At 47.4% G+C, this 20,852-nt stretch overlaps 2 protein-coding genes across 7 annotated transcripts in view; both read left to right on the forward strand.

The window, feature by feature from the left end:
* The window catches only part of LOC306943519 (uncharacterized protein), a 28,743-nt gene extending 14,552 nt beyond the window's left edge, over nt 1-14,191 (forward strand). For all 3 annotated transcript variants that reach the window (XM_079529906.1, XM_079529907.1, XM_079529908.1), the window contains 11 exons: nt 1,443-1,640; nt 1,784-1,846; nt 2,099-2,185; nt 2,311-2,334; nt 3,687-3,785; nt 7,562-7,642; nt 8,550-8,612; nt 10,101-10,163; nt 10,816-10,875; nt 11,843-12,058; nt 12,179-14,191. In XM_079529906.1, the coding sequence (XP_079386032.1) occupies nt 1,443-1,640; nt 1,784-1,846; nt 2,099-2,185; nt 2,311-2,334; nt 3,687-3,785; nt 7,562-7,642; nt 8,550-8,612; nt 10,101-10,163; nt 10,816-10,875; nt 11,843-12,058; nt 12,179-12,790 (1,566 nt within the window). In that variant the 3' untranslated portion in view covers nt 12,791-14,191. The remainder of the gene's footprint in view (nt 1-1,442; nt 1,641-1,783; nt 1,847-2,098; nt 2,186-2,310; nt 2,335-3,686; nt 3,786-7,561; nt 7,643-8,549; nt 8,613-10,100; nt 10,164-10,815; nt 10,876-11,842; nt 12,059-12,178) is intronic.
* Nucleotides 14,192-18,234: 4,043 nt separating this feature from the next.
* LOC306912600 (storkhead-box protein 2-like) overlaps nt 18,235-20,852 on the forward strand; it is a 112,405-nt gene continuing 109,787 nt past the window's right edge. For 3 of the 4 annotated variants that reach the window (XM_079488944.1, XM_079488945.1, XM_079488946.1), the window contains exon 1: nt 18,235-19,523. In XM_079488944.1, the coding sequence (XP_079345070.1) occupies nt 19,172-19,523 (352 nt within the window). In that variant the 5' untranslated portion in view covers nt 18,235-19,171. Of the gene's footprint in view, nt 19,524-19,631; nt 19,644-20,852 lie in introns of those variants that run through there. The other variant, XM_079488948.1, reaches the window with a different exon arrangement.

A 20,852-nucleotide genomic window follows, 5' to 3' on the forward strand; every position in this document is an offset into this window, starting at 1 on the left:
CATGTGTCTTAACTGGCCACGCATGTGTCTTAACCGGCCACGCATGTGTCTTAACCGGCCACGCATGTGTCTTAACCGGCCACGCATGTGTCTTAACCGGCCACGCATGTGTCTTAGCCGGCCACGCATGTGTCTTAACCGGCCACGCATGTGTCTTAACCGACCACGTATGTGTCTTAGCCGGCCACACATGTGTCTTAGCCGGCCACGCATGTGTCTTAACCGGCCACACATGTGTCTTAACCGGCCACACATGTGTCTTAACCGGCCACGCATGTGTCTTAACCGGCCACGCATGTGTCTTAACCGGCCACGCATGTGTCTTAACCGACCACGTATGTGTCTTAGCAGGCCAAGCATGTGTCTTAGCCGGCCACACATGTGTCTTAACCGGCCACGCATGTGTCTTAACCGACCACGTATGTGTCTTAGCCGGCCACGCATGTGTCCTAGCCGGCCACGCATGTGTCTTAACCGGCCACGCATGTGTCTTAACCGGCCACGCATGTGTCTTAACCGGCCACACATGTGTCTTAACCGGCCACGCATGTCGAACTATTGGTACGTGGGACTAACGTAGGCCCCCGTGTAAAGCAACCACACAAAATAATGTTTCAGTGTTCTTCTCCTTTCTTCTTCCAGTGTATGTAACTAGTGTAATAATGTCTGTGTGTTCAGTCTCTGAATGATATGTATTTCTTACCTGTGTGTTTGAAGGACAGATAAAGACGTTGACCGTATTTATGTGTTTGATGGGCAGTTAAAGATGTTGACCGTATTTATTTGTCCATGTGTTTGATGGGCAGTTAAAGATGTTGACCGTATTTATTCATCCATGTGTTTGATGGGCAGTTAAAGATGTTGACCGTATTTATTTGTCCATGTGTTTGATGGGCAGTTAAAGATGTTGACCGTATTTATTTGTCCATGTGTTTGATGGGCAGTTAAAGATGTTGACCGTATTTATTCATCCATGTGTTTGATGGGCAGTTAAAGATGTTGACCGTATTTATTCATCCATGTGTTTGATGGGCAGTTAAAGATGTTGACCGTATTTATTCATCCATGTGTTTGATGGGCAGTTAAAGATGTTGACCGTATTTATTTATCCATGTGTTTGATGGGCAGTTAAAGATGTTGACCGTATTTATTTATCCATGTGTTTGATGGGCAGTTAAAGATGTTGACCGTATTTATTTATCCATGTGTTTGATGGGCAGTTAAAGATGTTGACCGTATTTATTTATCCATGTGTTTGATGGACAGATAAAGACGTTGACCGTATTTATGTGTTTGATGGGCAGTTAAAGGTGTTGACCGTATTTATTCATCCATGTGTTTGATGGGCAGTTAAAGATGTTGACCGTATTTATTTGTCCATGTGTTTGATGGGCAGTTAAAGATGTTGACCGTATTTATTTATCCATGTGTTTGATGGACAGATAAAGGCGTTGACCGACGCCTCTCCCGCCATCATGCGGCGCTACAGGCCGACGGAACCTCCCACCTCTCCCGCCATCATGCGTCGCTACAAGCCCCGCCCACCCAGGAACGCCGGGTCAGCGTCCTCGACTGCCGCCATGAGGCGCAACAAGGTGGCGGAAGCTCAGCCCTCGCCTGCCATAATGCGCCGCAAGACGGTAAGATATTTTAAAACCCACCTGAACCCCAGCGTCCATAGTCTGGGTAGGATCGGGGACCACAGGCGTTTTGTTTTTCAAAGACATAAAAAAAACCTGTCTCTACCATCGGATTATGTTTTTTTTTTTTTTCTTCTTCTCAGTTTCGTTCAAAGGTTAAACTAGAAGCGACCAGCTCTCCACTGACGTCCCCAAAGTCTGGCCAGGTTTGTCTTCTTGCTGATCAGAGTTGGCCCAAAATACACAGCGATATTTATATACGAATCTTTCCCTATCGACACATAACTCGGACTGCCTTTTTTTTAAGTAAAATAAATACATATATAAATAAGACAATATTTTAATTGCATTCATTATTTATTTTAGTACAATACTTTGCCTTTGCGGTTAAGAACAATATAATTGATCTCTTGTAGTGAATTATTATTATTATTTTTCCTTTATTAACATAATTCCAGAAGGCTTACGACAGACGAGGTGACGCGAGGCAGAAGGCTAACATAGCGCGGTCGGCTCCCAAATTCAACTCTCCTTCAAAATTCAAGGTTTGTCTCGATCAGAATGAATGAATGAATGAATCACTACACTGCATCGTCTGGTTCCTCAAAGCACACGGAATACAGAATCCTTTTCAATTCATTTCTAACCTCGCTCTTAATTATCGTTACAGGTGACGGGAGCTGTTTTTTGTGAGGTAAGAGTCAAGTACTGGTGTATATAAAAATATTCTCTCAGTGATTATTGTTTTTCAGGTCAAATGCTTGGCTGCGGTGTGTAGTACCAGCATTCTTTTTTTTGTGATTAGTATTTTATTGGATTTTCTTTTTCAGACACAAACACAACACCCACAATACCAGTAACAACAATACAGAACAAACAAACGAAGACAAATTAAAATTAAAAAAAAGAGTTTGACACAAATCGACAGTCACATTACAAAAGGATAAAAAAAAAAAAATCTACTGTAGGCCAGTAGTCTGTCATTACGTAGTGCTATCATACAGAAGGAATCTGTCCCACTTCCAGTACCAGCATTCTAATCCGAGGGGGGTAAAAGATGTCTGGCCTTCTTTGGCCCTTGGTCGTGGAACGACCTTTGCCGACCTACAGTCCAGACAAAAATTGGCTTTGAAAGTTCCATTTAGAAGTTTCAAATGGATCATCCTAGATGTTAGACATACCATTGGTTCCGATATCTCAAACCCTCACCCTAACCTCCCACGGGGCAGCACACCTAAACCTAACCTTAATCCTCTCCCAACCCTTAACGCGCACCCCTCACCAACCTTAATCCAGTCGGACCAATGCTATGTCTAACCAAAGTATGCCTCTCAGCTTGCACATGTTTGGATATGTTACTAGCCTATGTTCATGCCTATATATTTATTATTTCTGTTTATATTTTGTACATTGTGTATTTTGCCCTGCTACTCCAAGATTATCATTTTTGTGATTTCTTGTATTTATTTCATACTTTGAGGTGTATCATGGATGTTCTATTTTGCTGTTCCAAATTACTGGTTAAATGAAGGTTAAACAAAACAAAATTGACTTTTTCACTTAGTCAAACAATCAGAAACAGAGTGTACAGATTGGCTTTCTGCAGTATATTTGGAATTTCTTACTTTTTGACTTTTTACATGCTTAAAATATTTATCAATTATTATGTTTTTTTGTTATGTTTTGGGGGAGCTGTTTTTTATTTGGTCTAATAACGTGTTCTATTAGAGTAGAGTTATGATTCATAACTCTACCCTGAAAGAACAAACATCATTCTATTAGACCAAATCATAATCATAACTTATATAATGATGATGATAGTAGTAATGTTTTCTCCATCAGGGTAGAGTCATGGGTCTTTAATGATGATAGTAATAGTGTTCTCTCCATCAGGGTAGAGTCATGGGTCTTTAATGATGATAGTAATAGTGTTCTCTCCATCAGGGTAGAGTCATGGGTCTTTAATGATGATAGTAATAGTGTTCTCTCCATCAGGGTAGAGTCATGGGTCTTTAATGATGATAGTAATAGTGTTCTCTCCATCAGGGTAGAGTCATGGGTCTTTTAGCAACCAGACCCATCGCCGGTACATCGACGTCCTCGGCTGCCGTGAAGCAACGCACTGAATCCCTGCCGCCCGCACAGGTCTGACTTCTTCCCTCCCTCTTCACACACACACACACACACACACACGCTCACACACACACACGCACAGGTCTGACTTCTTCCCTCCCTCTTCACACACACACTCACACACACACGCTCACACACACACACACACACACACACACACACACACACACACGCACAGGTCTGACTTCTTCCCTCCCTCTTCACACACACACACTCACACACACACACACACACACACGCACAGGTCTGACTTCTTCTCTCCCTCTTCACACACACACATGGATTCATGTAGGTCTGACTTCTTCTCTCCCTCTTCACACACACATGGATTCCAGTTCTCAGTCGCCACGGCTGATTTCACTCATTTGGATTCCATTAGAAGCCAGCGTGTCTACTATGGCACAGTGGTTCCCAAACTTTTTCACGTCAAGGACCCCCAAATTGACACAAATTAGCCCGCGGACCCCCCATTTGATGAGACATGCCAGAGGTGACTTCTTTATTTTTCTTCATTTTTGGCCCACAATTTTTTGCAACCCATTTTTTTCACCCAGTGTCAATTGTCCAGTGTACTCCAGGGTAGAGCAACGGACTGACCTCATGCTTCCTTCTATGCATGAGGAGTCCAAGCTGCTGTGGTCTGCTGGGCAATTCTGCAAAATAGACCTCATGGCAAGTTATGTGGGATCAATATGAGGCCACTTTTACACGGCAACGGTCTCCAGAGAAAACGTTCTCTTTTTTTTATTCAGCCTTTACACGGAGACGCAACAGTGAAAGCGCTGTAGTGTGCATGCCAGGGCGCTAGGTGGCGGTGTGACGCACTGTCAGATAGACCAGGCACACATGCGTACTAGAACCACTTCCGTTCTACTTCCTATCACAAGGCTCTTGGTTTACATCATGGTTTGGTAGACAGACAGATATGTTGTGTTGTGTTTATAGACTGTTGCGTCCCCTCTCAAACGGGATCTTACCTGGGGCAGGTGGGCCACCCTTAGTGTTTTATTTACCTGCCAGGGGCAGGTGGGCGACCCTTAGTGTTTTATTTGCCTGCCAGGGGGGGCAGGTGGGCAACCCGTAGTGTTTTATTTACCTGCCAGGGGCAGGTGGGCGACCCTTAGTGTTTTATTTACCTGCCAGGGGCAGGTGGGCAACCCTTAGTGTTTTATTTGCCTGCCAGGGGCAGGTGGGCAACCCGTAGTGTTTTATTTACCTGCCAGGGGCAGGTGGGCGACCCTTAGTGTTTTATTTACCTGCCAGGGGCAGGTGGGCAACCCTTAGTGTTTTATTTGCCTGCCAGGGGCAGGTGGGCGACCCTTAGTGTTTTATTTACCTGCCAGGGGCAGGTGGGCAACCCGTAGTGTTTTATTTACCTGCCAGGGGGAGGTGGGCAACCCTTAGTGTTTTATTTACCTGCCAGGGGCAGGTGGGCAACCCTTAGTGTTTTATTTACCTGCCAGGGGCAGGTGGGCAACCCTTAGTGTTTTATTTACCTGCCAGGGGCAGGTGGGCGACCCTTAGTGTTTTATTTACCTGCCAGGGGCAGGTGGGCGACCCTTAGTGTTTTATTTACCTGCCAGGGGCAGGTGGGAAATCCTTAGTGCAACCCTTAGTGTTTTATTTACCCTTAAGGTCCCTACACACTGGGCCCGATTTTCGGATTTTTAGCGACGTTTCTCCATCGGTTTTCCGAAAAATGCGTCCAGTGTGCAACCACCTTTAGTGTTTTATTTACCTGCCAGGGGCAGGTGGGCGACCCTTAGTGTTTTATTTACCTGCCAGGGGCAGGTGGGCAACCCTTAGTGTTTTATTTACCTGCCAGGGGCAGGTGGGCAACCCTTAGTGTTTTATTTACCTGCCAGGGGCAGGTGGGCAACCCTTAGTGTTTTATTTACCTGCCAGGGGCAGGTGGGCAACCCTTAGTGTTTTATTTACCTGCCAGGGGCAGGTGGGCAACCCTTAGTGTTTTATTTACCTGCCAGGGGCAGGTGGGCAACCTTTAGTGTTTTATTTACCTGCCAGGGGCAGGTGGGCAACCCTTACTGTTTTATTTACCTGCCAGGGGCAGGTGGGCAACCCTTAGTGTTTTATTTACCTGCTAGGCGCAGGTGGGCAACCTTTAGTGTTTTATTTACCTGCCAGGGGCAGGTGGGCAACCCTTAGTGTTTTATTTACCTTCTAGGCGCAGGTGGGCAACCCTTAGTGTTTTATTTACCTGCCAGGGGCAGGTGGGCGACCCTTAGTGTTTTATTTACCTGCCAGGGGCAGGTGGGCGACCCTTAGTGTTTTATTTACCTGCCAGGGGCAGGTGGGCAACCCTTAGTGTTTTATTTACCTGCCAGGGGCAGGTGGGCAACCCTTAGTGTTTTATTTACCTGCCAGGGGCAGGTGGGCAACCCTTAGTGTTTTATTTACCTGCCAGGGGCAGGTGGGCAACCCTTAGTGTTTTATTTACCTGCCAGGGGCAGGTGGGCAACCTTTAGTGTTTTATTTACCTGCCAGGGGCAGGTGGGCAACCCTTACTGTTTTATTTACCTGCCAGGGGCAGGTGGGCAACCCTTAGTGTTTTATTTACCTGCTAGGCGCAGGTGGGCAACCTTTAGTGTTTTATTTACCTGCCAGGGGCAGGTGGGCAACCCTTAGTGTTTTATTTACCTTCTAGGCGCAGGTGGGCAACCCTTAGTGTTTTATTTAGCTGCCAGGGGCAGGTGGGCGACCCTTAGTGTTTTATTTACCTGCCAGGGGCAGGTGGGCGACCCTTAGTGTTTTATTTACCTGCCAGGCGCAGGTGGGCAACCCTTAGTGTTTTATTTACCTGCCAGGGGCAGGTGGGCAACCCTTAGTGTTTTATTTACCTGCTAGGCGCAGGTGGGCAACCCGTGTCATGAGGAGCTGACTTAGGCCAAAAACAATGACTTAGGCCATTAGTTTAGGCAGGGTGACCATGTGTTGTCTCTGCCATCAGGGAGCCTCTAGTCAGGGTGACCATGTGTTGTCTCTGCCATCAGGGAGCCTCTAGTCAGAGTGACCATGTGTTGTCTCTGCCATCAGGGAGCCTCTGTCAGGGTGACCATGTGTTGTCTCTGCCATCAGGGAGCCTCTAGTCAGGGTGACCATGTGTTGTCTCTGCCATCAGGGAGCCTCTGTCAGGGTGACCATGTGTTGTCTCTGCCATCAGGGAGCCTCTGTCAGGGTGACCATGTGTTGTCTCTGCCATCAGGGAGCCTCTAGTCAGGGTGACCATGTGTTGTCTCTGCCATCAGGGAGCCTCTGTCAGGGTGACCATGTGTTGTCTCTGCCATCAGGGAGCCTCTAGTCAGGGTGACCATGTGTTGTCTCTGCCATCAGGGAGCCTCTAGTCAGGGTGACCATGTGTTGTCGTCCCTGCATCCTCCTCCTCCTCACCTGGGAAGCAAGCAGTCCAGGTGTGACTTCTTTCTTTTTTTCATTTTTGGCCCACACTTTTTTGCAACCCATTTTCTTTTCACCCAGTGTCAATTGTCCAGTGTACTCCTGGGCGCTACACTCCCTCTGCCAACCTGGGGAGAGCAACGGACTGACCTCATGCTTCCTCATATGCATGAGGAGTCCCAAGCTGCTTCTTTTCACCTGACAGGGGGGAGTTTCCCCGGTTGGACGTAGCGCGTGGAAGGAACACGTTATATTCCCAACCAGTTCCTTGCCCCTCCACCAGGTGCCCCGGTGTGACTTTGACCTCAAGCTGAAACGACCAAATGATGAACTAGGTTAACAAGCGTCCATGTTTCTACCTTCTTCAATTCCAGAAAGCTGTCAAAAGACCCGCCGATAGAGGAGGACAGACGGGCGCAAAGGTTCCCGTGGCGTGGTCTCCTGAGAAGGTCAAGGTGTGTCTCCGTTACCGGACCGTGACTTCATCACTACATGACACAATGCTTTTTACAGTTAAAGATGGAGTGCCATAATTTTTTTCCACCCTAAAACATGATCATCAGGTCTTATTTTTCAAAGAAGTGTACAGTAGGCCTATTTGTTAAAATGTCGTTTTTATGTGGGCACCCCCACCAGTTCATTAAGAATGCCTGGTGGGTGGTGATGGGTGGTGATCCACCTGAACTGAAGCCGCACCCACAGCTGTAGTTGTATGATAAAGGGGGAGGGGTTAGGGGAGGGGCTGATAATGTGATGTCACTATATTACTGTTTTTTTCATTGGCACGTTTGACTGTCAAGGGTTCAGCCTCCAGGAAGAAACCCTAAATACAAAGGGAATACATCATTGCACATAAAAACGACTCCAGGGTGTCTAATGAAGTAGTAGTCACCGCATAGACACATAAAACTGGAAAAATACAACAATTGTGGCACTCCATCTTTAATCATTCCAGGTGACTTTGGGTCTGGTCTAATGTAACCTCGCCTCACCAGGCTTTCCACCACCTCGGAGGAAAGCCTGGTCTCTGTTTCAAAAGTCTGTATGATCCGGTCGGGAGCGGATGATATCGTTACGTCATGTTGTAGTATACTTTTGTAGTCGACAGGCAGGAACAACAGGCGGCAACTTCCTTTTCCCTCAAACCGATTTTTTTCTCAATAAAAGCTCTCGTAGCCTGTAGCTTTTATTGAGAAAAATCGGTTTGAGGGAAAAGGAAGTTGCCGCCTGTTGTTCCTGCCTGTCGACTACAAAACAATACTACAACATGACGTAACGATATCATCCGCTCCCGACAGGATCATACACCCTAAATGAAATGGTGCCCAGGCTAGGTCTAATGTGTTTTCTGTGTCCCGCCAGGGTGCAACTATGGGCCTCTTAGCAAAGACATCGGACCCTCTCTCCTCCACACAGTCTATCCAGGTCGGTCTTCTTGTTTTCCTGTTATGTAACATCTGGTGCACTGCTTCTCAAAAGTTATTTCAAGTAACTCTGAGGCCCTGTTTTTTCAAATAGTGATGGGAGATTCATCCGGAAACACATCGGTGGTATCGGCCGTTTCTAGTTGTTTTTTGTATTAATCGGCAATCTGTCCGATTCATTAATCGGACATATTGTCTTCACAGATAAACATGCCCAAAGTAACCTCTTGGAACAGATCTACAAGCTCACAATGTTAAATATAAGGTATTAAAGTTAAATCTGACTTGCCTAAACCTGCAGTGCAGAATGATACCCTGTTACATGTATTTTTCATAATGGACAGGATTATTATACGTAATGTTTTAATACAGAATGAGATCATATCGACGTCATCAGTAAAAATGTCTCATCGGCACATCCATAGTTTAGAAGACACCGGTCGCTAGAGAAAACGTCAAAACAAAATAGATTGACAACAAAGCGAAACCAAATGGCTCTGAGAGTGTACATACAGTATGGAACCAAATTGACCCTAAAGCTTTATTCATAGTCTGGAATTTCGGTGGTGAAGGTGACCACCGCTTCACGCAAAACTACAACATGACTTCACGGAGCCGCGGTGAAGAGCAAACCACTGCTCTATCCAGCCCTTCTCTCTGTTTTTACTCACTCCACGTTATTACAGCTCCGGTGGTCACCTCACCACCGGAGCGGGGGTCACCTCACCACCGGAGCGGGGGTCACCTCACCACCGGAGCGGTGGTCACGTCACCACCGGAGCGGGGGTCACCTCACCACCGGAGCGGTGGTCACCTCACCACCGGAGCGGTGGTCACCTCACCACCGGAGCGGTGGTCACCACACCACCGGAGCGGGGGTCACCTCACCACCGGAGCGGGGGTCACCTCACCACCGGAGCGGTGGTCACCTCACCACCGGAGCGGTGGTCACCTCACCACCGGAGCGGGGGTCACCTCACCACCGGAGCGGGGGTCACCTCACCACCGGAGCGGGGGTCACCTCACCACCGGAGCGGTGGTCACCTCACCACCGGAGCGGTGGTCACCTCACCACCGAAAATCCAGACTATGAATGAGCCTTTACAGGTCTGTAACTCTGAGAAGTGTACACATGGAACCAAATGGACCCTTACGGGTCTGTAACTCTTGAGAGTGTAACACATGGAACCAAATGGACCATCGGTTGGGATATTATTTAGTCTGCCTTACATGGTGCTGCACTTACATTATGCTGCCTATAGATGGAGATATTTAGTCATTTTATTATAAAGGCCTGGCATAAATAAAACCCCTGGTCTAATGTTGTTGGTGTTTTGTTGTCTATCAGGGTGCAGCTGCACACTTAAAGACCTCGTCCTCACCTGTAAAGCAAGAGCTTCATTGCAAACAAACTACAGATGTGTTGTATAGTAAAAACTGTCTGTTACAAGCGTCAATTTTTGTTTTGTTTTGCTTTACACAATTTCAGAAAGCTGACGAAAGACAGACGTTCTCAAAGGTTCCTGTGACGTGGTCTCCCGAAAAAGTCAAGGTTGGTCTCCTTGGACTGAGTTTGTCTGTACTCTGTTGCTATTTTATTTTTTATTTTACATTTATGTTCAATAAACTATTCAATCAATCACAAAAACATAAGGTTGTTCTCCTCTGGTGAAAAGCTGGAGTTTGCGCGATGGCAGGCTCTCAGTCAAATCTGGTCACATATGTAAGGGATAATGTCTGGCTAGGTGGTCATTGTTGGGAGATAATTCACCTTCAGGGTGATTAACCACCTCCGCGAAGTAGCCAGACATTAAACCACTTATCCCACGCGGCTATAATACACAAATTAATAAATTGATCCAACAAAACAAAGTATTGCCTTGCGTTACGGTAATGAAAGCATTCCAAGTTGGCCCCGCAGCTAGAGCGCAACAAGTCTCCTCGCAAACAAGGAAGTGAGTGTTGATCAAATGGAATACATTTCCGGGTACAGAGCATCGTCTATTTCTCGCTTCAAATGTTTTCAAAAAACATTCTTGAAAGCATGTTGTTTAGTTAAATGACATTGTGTGTTAGTTAACAACATGGCTGTCATGTTGGGTACAGCATCATTTGGTGTTATAGTCTAATGTGTGTTTGTTCCTAAAGGGTGTTATAACCAGGGGGTTATATTTGGGTCTAAAGTGTGTTTCTTGTTCTTTCAGGGAGTTCTGTCCCTCGTAGCAAAGAGATCCGCCCCGTCGTCCTCATCTGGCACCACAGAAGTTAGTCTCTCTTCCTGTTTGTAACCAAAGAAGCTTAACCCATTTTGACCTGAGATCAGATTCTAAAAATGTCTTCTACATCCTGACAGTTTTCTGAAAAAGCTGTGTTTCTATGTCGGTCGTTCTGGTGGCGCGCTATGAGCTTGTAGATCTGCAATTTTTCAATAGCTAAATTATAACATAATGTTTAAAACACCAAAAGGGGTTCCCGCCCAAAATGGGTTAAGCGGCGGTGGTGGCTCAGGGGTAGAGTGGCTGGATGGGAACCGCAAGGTTGACAGTTCGAACCCTGTGGGCTCCCCCAGAGTTACTGTCGAAGTGTCCTTGAGCAAGACACTGAACCCCTAATTGCTCCTGATGTGCTAGTTGGTGCCTTGCATGGTTTCCGCTGCCATCGGTGTATGAATGTGTGTGTGTGAATGGGTGAATGTAATGCACAATATATGTAAAGCGCCTTGGATAAAGGCGCTATATAAATGCACCATTTACCATTTAAGCCAAATTCCAATACCCAAAATCTCAGCCACTCGCTCACTTCCACTCGGTCACTCTCAGCATGGTCGTGATGGTGAAATTGGTGACCTGCCGAAATATGTGACCATCTTGTGGACTTCACATAACTTACATGGAGGTCTTAAACCCATTTAGACCTGAGGCCGATTCTAAAAATAAATAATAGTCTTCTCAATCCTAACAGTTTTCTAAAAAAAAACCTATGTTTCTATATCAGTGGTGCTCAACCTTTGTAACGTCAAGGACCCCCAGAATTATCTGTATTTGGCCGCCGACCCACATCGGAAAACATGTTGTTCCAGGGATAAAGAAGCAAAGATTTGAGTTAAAAACATTCGCTGTGAAATAATAATATATTCAAAGATTTGTGCCACGAGCTTGTAGATTTTCAACAGCTAAAGTATAACATAAATAATGCATAAAGTCTCTTTTGCTTTGTGCCGTGTCTGGCCAGATGGAGACGGAGGACTCGCTGGCCGTGCTGCGGCTCAGACAGCGGATCATCAGACCTCAGAGGAAGGTGGTGAAGAAAGGCCCGCTGCAGAAGATCGCCCACTACGTCAAGCTGGGTCACCTCAACAAGCTGCCGGGCGAGATCATGGCCCTGCCGGGCCTCTACGACCAGGTGGTCACGGAGGTCATGAAGCGCGTCAAGGAGGAGTGTGCCAGGGTGCGTTATTAGAATTATTTTGATAAAAGTCCTTTTTTTTATCAGGAACAGGAAGAAGCAGGACTGCAATGTTTAAGAATCATCTTCATATGATTCTTTTTTTTTGTCCACCACACACAGGTGACGCGCAGCGCCTTCGGCTCGGTCCTGCGCCAGACGTCGCTGCAGTCGCTGAAGAACTTCCGCTGGGAGGACCTGGTGGAGGAGTGGCGGCGCAGCGCGCCCACCTTCCTCAAGTTCCTGCAGAGCGCCGCCTCTGTGTCCCTGGACGGAGGAGGAGGAGCCAACAGCAACAAGGAGGCGGACACGGCCGAGGCCAAGACCAAGAAGCGCGTGGCGGCCATGGCGGGCGCCATGGTGCTGCACGCGCGCTCGCGCCACATGCGCGCGCCCATGGTGCGCAACTCGCTGCTGCTCCACGCCGGGGACAAGAAGCGCTGCTTCCAGCGCTTCCGCACGCAGGGCCTGTGCGTGTCCTACAAACAGACCCTGACCAAGGTCAAGGAGATGGGAGACACCTACGACAAGGAGGTGCTCCAGTGGAAGGAGGACGCCATCGCGGGAGGGAAACAACAGGCCGCCGCGGCCGACGAGGACGTCGCGGCGTCGGCGTCTCCTCAACCGGAGCCGCTGCTAGACGACGGAGGAGAAAACAACATGGCCGCCGGTAGCTCTGCAGGACAGCCTGACGTCGACGCAGCAGCGACGACGATGATTACAATCGCGATTTAAGGCATTTATCAGACGCTCTTAATCCCCCGAGCGATTTACAGCAAGCCAAAAACAAAAACATGGCAACACATCACATACTACAAAAAACAATTAAGTCATCATGAATCACACGCAATCCAAGAACCCAACAGTGGAATATCTATACAATGAAACCATGCTGCGTATAATATGCACCATGTCCACATAAAAACAACGGTAGAGCTGGTCCCAGGTGTAGTTAATCAGTGCTGATTACACCTCAGTAATGGCTGCGCCCCCGGGGCACCCCTCCGTGGATTAATTCCCCCCCCCCCCCCCCCCCCGCCAGTTCGGGCCACGGCCCCACCACGACTGTCAGAGTTACAGACCGCCGAGGATGGTTCTAAAGGGTCGGTCGTTTAAAACAATAGGGATATATAAAATGTTGCATAATATAATGGCTGACGCTCGCACCACATTAATTTGTTGCAGGTTCATTTGTTCCCCGTTTGTGTTGAAAGACGGTTTGTGTTGACCGACGGTGGTCCGTTAGGGGGTGGCACGATAATAGTTATTGTCGCTTATCCTGGTAAAAAGAACGCTCACATTTAGGGGTGCACGATTATGAAATTATGACTGATATCCGATCTCCAATTATTTGCAGGGTCATATCTGCTGATACCGATTCTGACCGATTCCGATATTATACAGAGGACCACAATGGAAACAAGCCTATAGGCCCCTAGGGGCTTGGCCCAAAGCCTGTTAATAAATATTCAATAAATCATAGCCTATACTCTTTTCCAAGTGTCTGTTTTCACAACTGAATGACCACTGAATGAGTACACAAATTAAATGTAGATTGATTTATTTTTTATAATTTTTTTGCTGGTGAAAACCGATTAAATAATCTGTATTATTTTGACCGTTCCGATACCAATATGGCATTTCTATGGCAGATTCCGATTAATCGTGCATCCCTACTCACAATAATTGCGTCGTGGTGATTTTAATTTAGCGTGAAATTGTCCTCCGTCGTACGCTAGCAATGAGCGTTTGGTTGAGCTGCAAATTCGGTACCATTTAAACCCTCTATATACCATGTGAAGTTATATGTACATTTGGTTCGCTCTAATTTCACTCTACGCAAATCCATTCGCCAAAAATGTGAAATTGTTTGGCAAACGTTCTCCTCAGAATAAGGTTTTGATTATCGCGATATCGTTAATCGGCGATCGCAGTTATTTTTGCCACAATAATCGTGACATGACGTAATGTTCATACTACTGTCCCGCCTGAGCTTCGTGCTTCAGAGTCGGGAGCTGTTTTATTTTCTTTTTTTTTGGAAAGGAGCGCCAGTCATTATTTTGATCCACCTGATGATGATGATGTGTGACTGTCTGACGACAACCCGGTCGTTTTCATTTACAACACGACATTGAATAAAAAATACAACATCGAGAAGTACATGTTTACATTGTTTCAGCTAAGCTATTTGTGCTAATTAAATAAATAACGCATATGACAGGATGTCCGAGCAGTGAGCACCTCCATGGTTGGAACTGTGCAGGCGTAGTTCCAGACTATATAGCATTCAGGAGGTGTAGTTCCAGACTATATAGCATTCAGGAGGTGTAGTTCCAGACTCTATATAACACTCAGGAGGTGTAGTTCCAGACTATATAGCATTCAGGAGGTGTAGTTCCAGACTATATAGCATTCAGGAGGTGTAGTTCCAGACTCTATATAACACTCAGGAGGTGTAGTTCCAGACTATATAGCATTCAGGAGGTGTAGTTCCAGACTATATAGCATTCAGGAGGTGTAGTTCCAGACTATATAGCATTCAGGAGGTGTAGTTCCAGACTATATAGCATTCAGGAGGTGTAGTTCCAGACTCTATATAGCATTCAGGAGGTGTAGTTCCAGACTATAGCATTCAGGAGGTGTAGTTCCAGACTATATATAGCATTCAGGAGGTGTAGTTCCAGACAGGACGACACACTGATAAAAGTTAGTTAGTTAGTTTTGTCTTTGGTCTCATAAACAACAGTAACAACAAAACAGCAACAACACTTACACAATTATCTATTTATCAGAAATAATAGTCTACTCTTTGACTGCCAATATATTCGAGGGTGGGACAAAAATAAATTAAACAAAACTCAGATACATTTTATCATAATGGTTGAAATTGAAATAGCATTTCAACTTTCAACATTCCCACAATGAACTTTCTACTGTTCCCGTTGCAGCCTGCGATACTCATAAGTGGCCAGTAGATGTCGCAGTGTGCCATCTTTCCCACAACATGACCGCAGCAGAGCAGAGCATTGATTGGAAATGTCAAGTCAGCTTGTAGAATGACAGTTAAATGAAAGTAGGCCTACAGGTGAAGTGCACTCATCTCATTCTGGCCAATCACAATTTGCCTCCTCACTTTTGTCTTCAATGTTTGTGTTTACACAAACACTCAAAGCTGGCAATTCATTGTCAATGGCATTCAATGTTTGTACTTTGTTTAGGACAATGTTTGTTTTTGCACAAACACTCAAAGCTGGACATAGGCCCCTCAAAAAGCAATTAGATTTGTTTACATCAGGGTCCGCCATTTAATTCATCAGAACATTTAAAGACAGAACAGATATTCGCAAAAAAAACGAACAAAAAAGGAAATCATCATATAGGCTACACAGTTACAAAATAAGGGAAACTAGAAAAAGTGCCCCTCGGGGCACAGGTCTCCACCAGGCCAGGTCAGGTTGTGGCCTCATGGTGGAGAAGGGGCACAGGGCTCCACCAGCAGGCCAGGTCAGGTTGTGGCCTCCTGGTGGAGAAGGGGCACAGGTCTCCACCAGGCCAGGTCAGGTTGTGGCCTCCTGGTGGAGAAGGGGCACAGGGCTCCACCAGCAGGCCAGGTCAGGTTGTGGCCTCCTGGTGGAGAAGGGGCACAGGTCTCCACCAGGCCAGGTCAGGTTGTGGCCTCCTGGTGGAGAAGGGGCACAAGTCTCCACCAGGCCAGGTCAGGTTGTGGCCTCCTGGTGGAGAAGGGGCACAGGTCTCCACCAGGCCAGGTCAGGTTGTGGCCTCCTGGTGGAGAAGGGGCACAAGTCTCCACCAGGCCAGGTCAGGTTGTGGCCTCCTGGTGGAGAAGGGGCACAGGTCTCCACCAGGCCAGGTCAGGTTGTGGCCTCCTGGTGGAGAAGGGGCACAGGTCTCCACCAGGCCAGGTCAGGTTGTGGCCTCCTGGTGGAGAAGGCGCACAGGTCTCCACCAGGCCAGGTCAGGTTGTGGCCTCCTGGTGGTGCCATAATAAGTTAAAAGGATGCCACTTCTTCTTACGCCTTTGATGGTTGATTTGAGGCATTTTGTTCCAAAAATGTGTTTTGCATAAGTCCGCCTGCTAGGCCAATGTGAAAAGGGTAGGATATATTCCTCAGCCTAGTAGGAAAGTCTGTTAAAGATTTCATGTAAATTGCACGCTGTGTTCATGATTTCAGGCTTTTTGTTAAACGGCCAATCCTGCAAACTTTGAAAGCCAATTAGGATGGAATATGAAATATCGGACAGATCGGTCTTGAGCACATGAATATAGAGATAGTGTGTAACGAATTGCGGGACTTTTGGACAGAATCTGGAGGAGTAGGCTAATATCAAAAAATGTGGCACAATAAAAGGCTGTTCTGGAAAATTTGGGCCAGAGGTTCATCGTTGGCATCCAGGGAGTGTGTGTGTGCAAAATTTGGCATCTACCAGGTCAACGGTGCCGGAGATTAGCTGTACACGGACGGACGGACGGACGGACGGACTGACGCACGCACACATGCACGGACAGACGGACGGAGTGCAAAACATACTCCCTCCCCATGCCTTCGGCCTGGTGGAGACAATGTAAAATCCTCTTCCATTCCACTGTAGGCCTACCTGGTCTGCCTCCTATGGGTCTGGCAGCTGTGCCAAACCACAACAGCAACCACATCCTGTCTGTGGAGTTCTGGCTTCAAAATATAATAATGGGACTCACATATACCATAGGCTATATAGGCTACTTATCTTTGACATTGGGGATTTACTGTTCACAGACAGAATAGGTAGGCTTACCTCAGAGTAGATAGTAGTAGTAGTAGCAATGCAGCTCATATAATTGCAGAACTGGAAAATACTGAAGGTGTGCACAGCACTATAAAGTTGAATTCTCCTGCTAAACGTTTCAATAGTTGCAACTGTAGGCTAAAAGCATTTGCGGATAAAAAATAAAAACACCCGAGCAGTTTACAGGATTTATAGTCTTTAAAGGAGCATTCAGAGATTTGGGTGATTTGGAGAAAAAAACCCCGGTCCGCACCAGTAACGAGATGTGCACATGCACGCACTACGCACACATACACGCAACAGGACGCACACCAAGGCCCGCCCCCACTCGATCATGATTGGCGGAAGGCCCCTCTCTATCCTGATTGGATGACGGCTGGGCCACCTATAGCCAAAAACGAAACCTACAGGTTTTTTTTTTACCCCCAGGGGTTAACTGGGGACAGGGAGGAACTCCTTATATGGTCAGCACACTCTAGTAGGGAGGATAATCACAACAAAACAAAAAATCACACCCGTGTGAACTGAGTGGTGCAAGGTCTTATATAGTCTGATAGGCTATGTCAGTGACGTCACACGCTAACCATAGCAACCATGCTCGTTTTTTTGGTACGAACAAACACGGGTACACGGGTACAAAGCCAGTTGTTGGAGTGGTTAATATGGTTAATATTTGAATTAAGTGAAATCACTGAATATAGCCTACCTTTAAGGGCCCTGTAACTGTAGGGCCGGAGGGCCGTGTTACAGCCTACTACTGTATAGACTGAGGGACCTACATCATTATTTGATCTGCTAAATGCCTACCTGGCTGGTAGTCAGGGGCCCCTGGTACTAGTCAAGGGCCCCGTGTACTATAAGGGCCCCTGCGAGCAGTGGCTCTATGTCTATTATTTTATTTATTTACTCTGTGATATCACTTTCTCCTAAACTGAAACAGGTAAAATGAAGAAAAAATAATCACACTCGTGTGAATTGAGGGGTGCTCTTATCACATTGACATTCCGTGCTCATACGGACAGACACAAAGCTGTGCATATAGGAGCGACTAGCGCCGCTCAAAAAAAATCATAGCCAAAAAACACAGACTATTAACATAACATTAACTCCCATGTTTGTATACATTTATTATGAAAACCTAGGGCGGAAACCAACGTAGTTTCAGTGTGTTTACGGTGTTCAACTTGACCCTCCTGTCGTACCGTACCGTACTGTACCTGCTGGCGACATCCCTCCCTCCCTCCCTCGCCCTCCCTCCCCTCCCCTCCTCATCCTTCCAGCTGCTGGCTGCCTCTGCCTGCCTGCCGTCACACTGCACCGCACCGCACCGCACCGCGCGCGCCAGCACAGGCACGGAGAAGAAAGACACAGAAAGAAAGACAAGCGGGTTTTTTTTCACGTGACCGCATCATTCACACGTGCCGCTCTTTTTTTTAATATTAAAGCCCTGAAGGAGGAGAAGGAAGGAGAAGAAGGAGGAGAAGAAGGACGGTGGGTTTTGGTGAACCAGAAAAAGGAGGACAGGTGTCCCGCGAGACCTTGTCCGTCCGTCCGTCCGGGGCGACGCTCGCGCTGCTGCCTGGCGACGACCGACCGACCGACCGACCGTCCGTACGGAGGAGGAGGAGAGGAGGACACAAAAAAGGGGGCTCGCCTGCCTGCCTGTCTGGCTGGCTGGGTGAATGAATTGTATCCGTGCTGTGTGTGCATGGTGGTGGTGGTGTCCGTTAGCAAGCGGCTAACTAACCCAACCTAACCTAACCGAACGACCTGTCGAGGTGTTCAGACCGTCGGTTTAAAAAAAAATCCTCCCTTCCCTTCCCTTCCCTCCCGCCCCCGCGCGTGGCATGCATCGTTCGCCTCGAGCGGAGGAGCGTGCGTGGCTCGAGAAGATGATGATGATGATGATGATGGTGATGGACCGTCGTTGCTAAAAGAAAAACGCTCGAGCGAGCCGCCTTTCAAGTCAAGCCAGTCACGCGACGTTACGATACATAAAGAAGTGTGTGTGTGTGTGTGTGTGTGCGGTTCGGTTGTGGAGGAGGAGGAGGGATGCGCTGCTAGCGCCTTCATAGTACCGGTGCTGGGCTATAGAGGCTCATACCGGGCGGGCATAGAGGCGGTCAGCCCCGGCCTCTGTAGCCTGACGCCCCGCTGGAATAATACAAAAAAAAAGATAACATGGTCCGCCTCTTTGTCACGGAGCCACGCCTACCTACCTTGTGTCATCATCGTGCCAACACGATGATATCGATACCGTCGATATCGATATATTCGAGTTAGGGGGGGAGGAAGGAAGGAAGGAAGGAGGAGGAGGGAAGCGATAAAGCCATGGAGTCCTTCCTACAGATCGCTCCTCATTCCCTGGCCATCGTGCTGTCCAGGGTGGTCGGGACGGGGTCAGGGGGGGAGCGCGCCGGCGGCGTGTCCGAGAGCGACGAGCTGCCCCGGCACCACACCGGCTACGAGATATTCGCCGACTTCAAGGCGGAGAACACGCTGCAGCAGCACCACCTGTGGAACGGGCGCATCGCCGAGGCCGTGGCCGAGAGCTTCTTCCTGGGCTGGATTGACGAGCACGTGCTGCTCATCCAGGGCAAGGAGGACCACCTGGAGGTGCTGAGGGAGGGCTGGATGAGGCGCTCGCTGAACCCGCCGCGAGGGTTCACCATCAAGTACCTGGGTAGGAACTGATGTCTGTCTGTCTGTCTCTATATGTCACCATCAAGTACCTGGGTACGAACGTCTGTCTGTCTGTCTGTCTGTCTGTCTGTCTCTCTCTATGTCACCATCAAGTACCTGGGTAGGAATGTATGTACAGGTATGCATGTATGTAGGTAGGTTGTTAGGTAGGTAGGTTGGTACATAGGTAGGTAGGTTGGTTGTTACGTAGGTAGGTAGGTAGGTAGGTTGGTTGGTACATAGGTAGGTAGGTACATGGGTTGGTTGGTACATACTAGGTAGGTAGGTACATGGGTTGGTTGGTACACCGGTAGGTAGGTACACAGGTAGGTAGGTAGGTAAATGGGTTGGTTGGTACATAGGTAGGTAGGTAGGTATGTAGGTAGGCAGGTATATAGGCAGGTAGGTTGGTACGTAGGTAGGTAGGTAGTTTGGTACATAGGTAGGTAGGGTAGGTATATGATGTGAGGTAGGTAAAGGTTAAAGGCTTAAAGTCCTACTATTTGTCACATACATTGCTGTATGCAATATTTGTTCTCCACATTTGTGCGATATTTGTTCTCCACATTTGCTCTTGGAGCGCTGAGCCGCAGCCGGGGGGCGGGGGTGACAATTATGAGAGCTCTTTGTCTCTGTATGACTGAAAAGTGTACTAGTAATCAACTGGCAGGTGTGGGGAATTCTGCAGATGTAGGCTGGGGTTGCCATGCATGGGTATGGGTGATGCCGGGTAAATATGTATTAATTGTTATGCTATGTAAACAACACAGGACAAACCTACATAGCCTACTGTGCCTTTACGAACTTCTTAGCATACTAGACTACTGGCACTGTGTGCGCGCGCACACACACACACACGCACACACACAGAGAGGATGTAAAGTTGTTAAGATCCAGTTGAGAGTGTTCCTACAATGGGACATTAAGTGCTATTAAAGTCTCCTCACTCAACAGCAAAGTGCTGGTCGGGGAGCCATGCTTTGGCTGTGTGACGCAATCATTCACGGAGACGCTTCCATAGTGAACAGTGTAGCTGCCGCTTGATTACACGCTGTTATATAGTAGTAAGCTACAAAGAGGTCGGTGGAAGGACTTTCTACGAGCTATATACATTTAGGAAAGTAAGTACTGTAGCCTACCTACAATTGTGAGGTATTTGTATACTTGAGTATTTCCCAGTTTTTTCTATTTCTACTCCCATTATATCTCGGAGGCAAATGTCGTACCTTTACTCCACTTTACAATAAGAGTACCACAGACGAAAAACAGTCTATGTCCAAATTTCAGACTGACCCCTCCACGAGAAGGCCTTGTTGTCCTGAACCCTTAT

Source organism: Electrona antarctica (genome assembly GCF_951216825.1).
Source record: "Electrona antarctica genome assembly, chromosome: 19".
Lineage (NCBI taxonomy): Eukaryota > Metazoa > Chordata > Actinopteri > Myctophiformes > Myctophidae > Electrona > Electrona antarctica.